Below are 6,128 nucleotides of genomic sequence, written 5' to 3'. Positions count from 1 at the left end.
AAAGTTATTCATTTTTATACTCGCTGTCGTGGTACTTTGAGTTAGTCAACACTTTAAATAACGCAACATTTCTTGGTGCCGAAACCCGGGAGTGAGTGAGCGGAACGTTGTGTTAAGGAGTCGTGTTGAGAGATACGGTACGTGACACAAATGGAGAAGTTGCGTGTAGCACGAAGAACTTTACGCGGTAGAACAACTAAAATTATAAACAAGTTGACGGACATAGTCGAGGACGAGGAATGGCTAACGGAAGAAGCTGAGCAGCTACTTAATCAACTTACCGAAAAGAAAAGGAAGCTGGACGAATTAGACGAACAAGTCATGAACCTGATTCCCGACGATAACGAAGACGAAATTGCCAATGAGACTGAGGCAGTTGAGGAGTATGGGGAAGCCGTGATTGCTACCAAGAGAAAAGTTCTTAGACGATTGACTGGTGGCGGAGAAATGAACTCGTTAGTATCCGCTGGCCAAATGGTACGAAATTCTTCAAGGGAACTCGCAGTAAGAGGGTCTAGATTTCAGAGAGAGGCTAGAGTACAAGTCAAGTTACCAAGGATCACGATTCAAACGTTTTCTGGAGATGTTGCAGGATGGTACAGTTTTTGGGGACAATTCAAGACTACCATCCACGAGAACGAGGGCCTGGCAAACATCGATAAGTTCAATTACTTAAAGTCCTATATGGAGGGTGTGGCGGCTAGCGCTATATGAGGTTTTTCCATGACCGCGGAAAATTACGAAAAAGCAGTTAAAGTCTTGAAAAATCGTTTTGGAAGAAAAACGCCAGCCAAGCAGAGTCACATGCAGAAGCTGAGAAGCCTTGTAGCAGTTTTGAGGTCAAGCGACGTTGCGGGTCTGCGTCAGATGTATGACACTTGTGACACCCAAATAAAAAGTCTGGAGTCGCTGGGAGTCGAACTATCAACGTACGGTAGCATGTTGTATTCGATCCTTCTGAGCGTGATACCTTCGGATATCCAACTGGAGTATACCAAGAAGCTGGAAGACGAGGATATTTGGAGTGTCACCGACTTGCTTGAGCACGTACGGAGAGAAGTTGAGAGTAGAGAGAGAACGGCCATCTATAAGACAGAAGAGAGCCAGCTAGACAGACGCCAGGAGAATTACAGCACAAGGAGCAAGATGGGTTCCAGATATCAATTTGAGTCAAGATACCCCAAAAGGACTTCAACCACAGCCGCTTTGAGTACTGCGGTCTCGAAAGTATGCATCTACTGCCAGGAATCAAGTCATAGACCGGAAGAGTGCACGTCGACAGTTCAGCAGAAGACGAAAGCTATTCACCAACAGGACAGATGCTTTATCTGTCTTGGTACAGGGCACATGGCACGACGCTGCAAATCCGGAATCAAGTGCAGCATCTGCGGAAAAAGGCATCACACGTCCATTTGCAAAACTGGTCCACAAGCGGAAGCGGAGTCGAAGATAGGAGAATCCCAAGCAGATAAGAAATTAACCGTGCAAATGACGGTCCTACCTCCAGTTTCATCACTCTATGAACACGTATATCTGCAAACGGTACTTGTACACATAGAGCATCAAAACAATCAAGTCTTGGCAAGATGTCTTCTTGATAAAGGAGCCCAGCAATCCTTCATACGAGAAGAACTATCAAGAACGTTGAATTTACCGGTCATCGCCGAAGACACCGTTTTAGTAAATTCATTCGGATCAAGCGAGGGCGTTATACGCAAGCAAAGACGAGTTCAAATAACGCTGAGAAGTATCCTGCATCCTGACAACTGTGTTTAGTTGGAGGTACTGGAAGTTCCGACTATCTGTGGAGCGCTCGTGAGCATTCCGGGAGAGAATATTCGACACCAATTGCAAGAACGGGGCATTAACATTACGGATCGATCAGAAGTTAATGGCGTTGTGGCTCCAACCGAGTTAGGACTACTAATCGGTGCTGATCATTATTGGTCACAGGTACCTGGAAATACCGTAAGGCTAGGAAGATCATTAGCAGCAGTCGAGAGTCTGTTCGGCTGGTCTATTCAAGGGCCGTTACCAGTATCTATCAACGTAGCAGTTCGATCATCATCTATCATGTTATCAGTCGCCGAGGATCAGAGACTGTCCGCGTGTTTACGTCAGCTGTGGGAGCTAGAATCTATAGGAATCCAAGAAGACCAGCCACTATCCGTGTCTGATAGCGAAATGATTTCCAAGCACAGATCCACAATACAAGTCAAGGCAGGGCGATACCAAGTCCAGCTACCCTGGAAAGCAAGTCACCCTACGCTCAAGGATAACTTACCAATCGCCAAGCAAAAAATGAGCGGTTTAATCAAGCGTTTCCAACAAGATAGCTGCCTCTTCGACAGATACAAAGCCGTCATATCGGAGTACTTAGACACGGGAATCGTCGAAGAAGTTCCAACGAACGATATAACTGCCCAAGATGGACAAGCCTTCTACATACCACACTTCGCAGTTTTGCGGGAGCAAAAGAAAACTACCAAAATACGAGTGGTTCACGATGCTTCTGCCAGTCAAAGAGGTGCACCATCACTCAATGATTGTCTGATGTCCGGTCCAAATCCTAATCCAGATCTCTTACTGGTCTTACTTCAGTTCAGAATGAATCGTATAGCTCTGATGGCGGACGTAGAGAAGGCATTCCTCCAGATTTCACTAGAGCCAGAAGACCGAAATTTCGTTCGATTCCTATGGATTAAGAAGTTACCACGAGCCGATGAGAAGCCAGAGTTTGTCCATCTTCGTATGACCAGAGTACTGTTCGGCGTAACCTCGAGCCCCTTCCTATTGACCGCAACACTAAAGTATCGTTTCGAGAAGTATCAAGACAGATTTCCAGAAGCTAGCGCATTACTTATGAAGCAGCTTTATGTGGACGATTTCGTCACCGGAGCGGCCGACGTATCAGATGCTTACAAGATATACCAAGACTCGACCTTAATCCTTCAGGGAGCCAACATGAACTTGAGAAAATGGGTGACGAACGCTCCGGAGCTTCAGAGAATCTGGGCAGCAGAAACCACGACACTAATGTCGCTGCAAAAAGAAGACAGCCAGAGCCAGAACATTAAGGTCTTGGGTATATCATGGAACCCTAAAAACGACGTATTCGCATTCGACGTATCGGACCTGCTCGATTTTCTTCTGGACAAAAAAGACACCAAAGGAGGCGTTCTCCAAGCTACTGCCAGAATATTCGACCCAATCGGTCTCATATCTCCAGTACTCATAACCGTTAAATGCCTATTCCAAAAGCTATGGATTCAAGGAGTCGAATGGGATGAGAAGCTTCCCGACAAGCTACAAGCGGAATGGGAACTATGGTGCCAAGATCTAACCATGATTCCTCAAGTAGTCATTCCCAGGTACTACTACGCCACGGACGACGAGAATCCAATTTGTGGAGACATCCATATGTTGTGCGACGCTAGCAAAAACGCACACGGTGCTGTGATATACTTACGCTACGTAACAGCATCCGGAAACGTAGGAGTATCGTTGATAACATCCAAAACCAGAGTCGCACCATTGAAAAAATTGACGTTACCGAGACTGGAGCTGATGGCGGCACTCGTTGGAGCAAGGTTACTGAAGTACAGTCTGGGAGCCTTCGATGGAAGCATTACAGAGTATCGTTGTTGGTCAGACTCCGAAATCGTATTACATTGGATCAGAGGGGTCTCCAAGCAGTGGAAACCGTTAGTGGAAAACCGGATATCCGAAATTCAATCTCAAACTGAACCGTTACGGTGGAGCCATTGCCCGGGGCATGAAAATCCAGCGGACTTACCTTCTCGAGGATGTAAGGTCAAGGATATAATTCACAATGAATCTTGGTGGAAGGGTCCATCATGGCTATCCCAGCAAGAAGAAAGTTGGCCAAAAAGCAAGTTCCACTCAATTGCAGAATCCAGCGAAGTCCTGAAAGAAAGACGTTCAACCGCAATACTTACCTGCATTGCAAAGAACCGAGAGCCATTACTTGACCTACAGAAGTATAAAACAGCAAGCCGAGCCTTCAGAATCACTGCCTGGATACTACGATTTGTCCACAACACTAGAAAACCAATAAAGATGCAAGGATCGTTGGGAGCTGACGAGATTAATGAAGCAAAACGATTCTGGATAAAGAGCACTCAATCAGAGGCCTTTTCACAGGAATATCAGTCCTTGAAAGAAAACACCCAGTTGCCAGCTTCATCTAAGCTCCTCCAGTACAGCCCATTTCTTGACCAAGACCTTATACGACTCGGTGGACGATTACAATTTGCCAATCTGACTTATGGAGGCAAGCATCCGTACCTTCTTCCTGGGAAGCACAGATTGTCGGAACTACTCGTATTGGAATGTCACTGGCGAACTATGCACGGGGGCTTGAACAGTATCATTACACAACTTCGAGAAGACTTTTGGATTTTGCAAGGACGTAGCCTGGTCAAGAAGGTCCTTGGACGCTGCTACATCTGTAAACGTTTCCAGGCAAAGCCCGGTTCCCAAGTCATAGCACCACTACCAGCAGATCGAGTGAACGAGGCACCCCCATTTTCAGTTACTGGAGTTGACTTTGCCGGACCGCTGTACTTACGAGATTCCAAAATAACTAAAGTTTATATTGCCTTATTTACATGCGGCGATACTCGGGCACTTCATCTGGAGATCGTCACGGATTTGAGTGCTGAGAAGTTCCTATTGGCTCTCCGCCGATTCCTGGCAAGAAGAGGAGTTTGCCATACTATCTACTCCGACAACGCTAAGGCGTTCAAGCGGTCCAAAAAGGATATCAAAGCGTTGTACAGAAATGTACGAGCGGATCCAATTCAAGAGGTCCTTGGTTAGAAAGACATCAAATGGGTGTATATCGTCGAACGCGCCGCATGGTGGGGCGGATTTTGGGAGAGGCTGGTGCGCTCTGTTAAAACCTGCCTGAAGAGAACCCTGGGCAAAACCTCTCTCAACTACGAGGAACTGACAACCGTAATCACCGAAGTAGAAGCCGTTCTAAACTCGAGACCGTTGACACATACTTTCACGGAAGCTGGAGAACCCGACCCCTTAACACCGGCTCATTTCCTGATCGGTCGCCGCCTTCTGTCGTTGCCAGATCAGAACTTCAAAATTGACGACACACGTATTAGTGAGAAACCTCTCACTAAAAGACTGAAGCATCGCCAAGTACTCCTAAACCAGTTTTGGTCCAGATGGCGTAATAACTACCTGTTGGAGCTGAGGTCCGCTCACGAGACACCTACCGTCAAAAATAACATCGAGTTCCAGAAAGGAGACATCGTTCTGGTTGGAGATCAGAAGTTACCCCGGCAATCCTGGAAAATGGGCAGAATTACGGAGACCTTTCCCGGACGAGATGGCAAGGTCAGATCCTGCGCCCTGCGCCTACCATGCGGGACCATCATCCGGAGAGCGGTCCAGATGTTATATAATATGGAAGTCAATCTAAATGAGCGAGTCATTGGCGGGGAGGATGTTTCCGGCAGAAACGAAAAGGTCACCGAGACGCGATAAATCATAAAAAGTCCAGTAGACTTAAAAACTATAGACATATCGAAGCTAGTTTTTTGTTAAACGCTCTTATCGTTTTTTTGACCTAAATTTGATCTAAAAACCAAACTATATATACTGTGAACCTTAATCTTAAAAGCCACTTGTTCTCTTTCTTCTAATCTTGTAATCTCGGAGTTTTAAATTGTCTTAGTAACCCTAGTCATTAGCCTCATGTATTAATTTAGTTAAACGTTGTCCAAATGGACATAAAAATAAAGTTATTCATTTTTATACTCGCTGTCGTGGTACTTTGAGTTAGTCAACACTTTAAATAACGCAACAGAGGGTTCTCAATTTTATAAATTTAAACAAATTGAAATATCTTGCGCAATATTAAAGATACAAGGAAATTGGAGACACTTTCCTTGATATAAATTGACCCCCCTGATAACGAAAATCCCATTTATTTTCTCCAAAAACTAATATTTAAAAAGTTGAACATTTTCAGATTTTCGAACATTTCGCTTTTTTTAGCACGTGCTTCGACCTACGACTTTAAATTTGGTCACATTTGATGGAGAACTAAAATATCTATCATATTGTCAAATATCAATTCTCTGAGA

General features: G+C 45.1%; 1 protein-coding gene across 1 annotated transcript; it reads left to right on the top strand.

Annotated features, from left to right (window-relative positions):
- Positions 1–723: 723 nt before the first annotated feature.
- On the top strand, positions 724–5,526 carry LOC149681103 (uncharacterized). Its single transcript, XM_089834483.1, has 3 exons — positions 724–1,680; positions 1,777–4,806; positions 4,936–5,526. Exons 1-3 carry the CDS (start codon positions 724–726, stop codon positions 5,524–5,526), a joined length of 4,578 nt encoding a protein of 1,525 aa, XP_089690609.1.
- Positions 5,527–6,128: the final 602 nt, after the last annotated feature.

This window comes from Phalangium opilio, unplaced genomic scaffold (genome assembly GCF_054372755.1).
Source record: "Phalangium opilio isolate 3A_F unplaced genomic scaffold, DU_Popi_V2 ptg000039l_1, whole genome shotgun sequence".
Classification (NCBI taxonomy): Eukaryota; Metazoa; Arthropoda; class Arachnida; order Opiliones; family Phalangiidae; genus Phalangium; species Phalangium opilio.
This window is presented reverse-complemented; position numbering and strand designations above follow the sequence as displayed.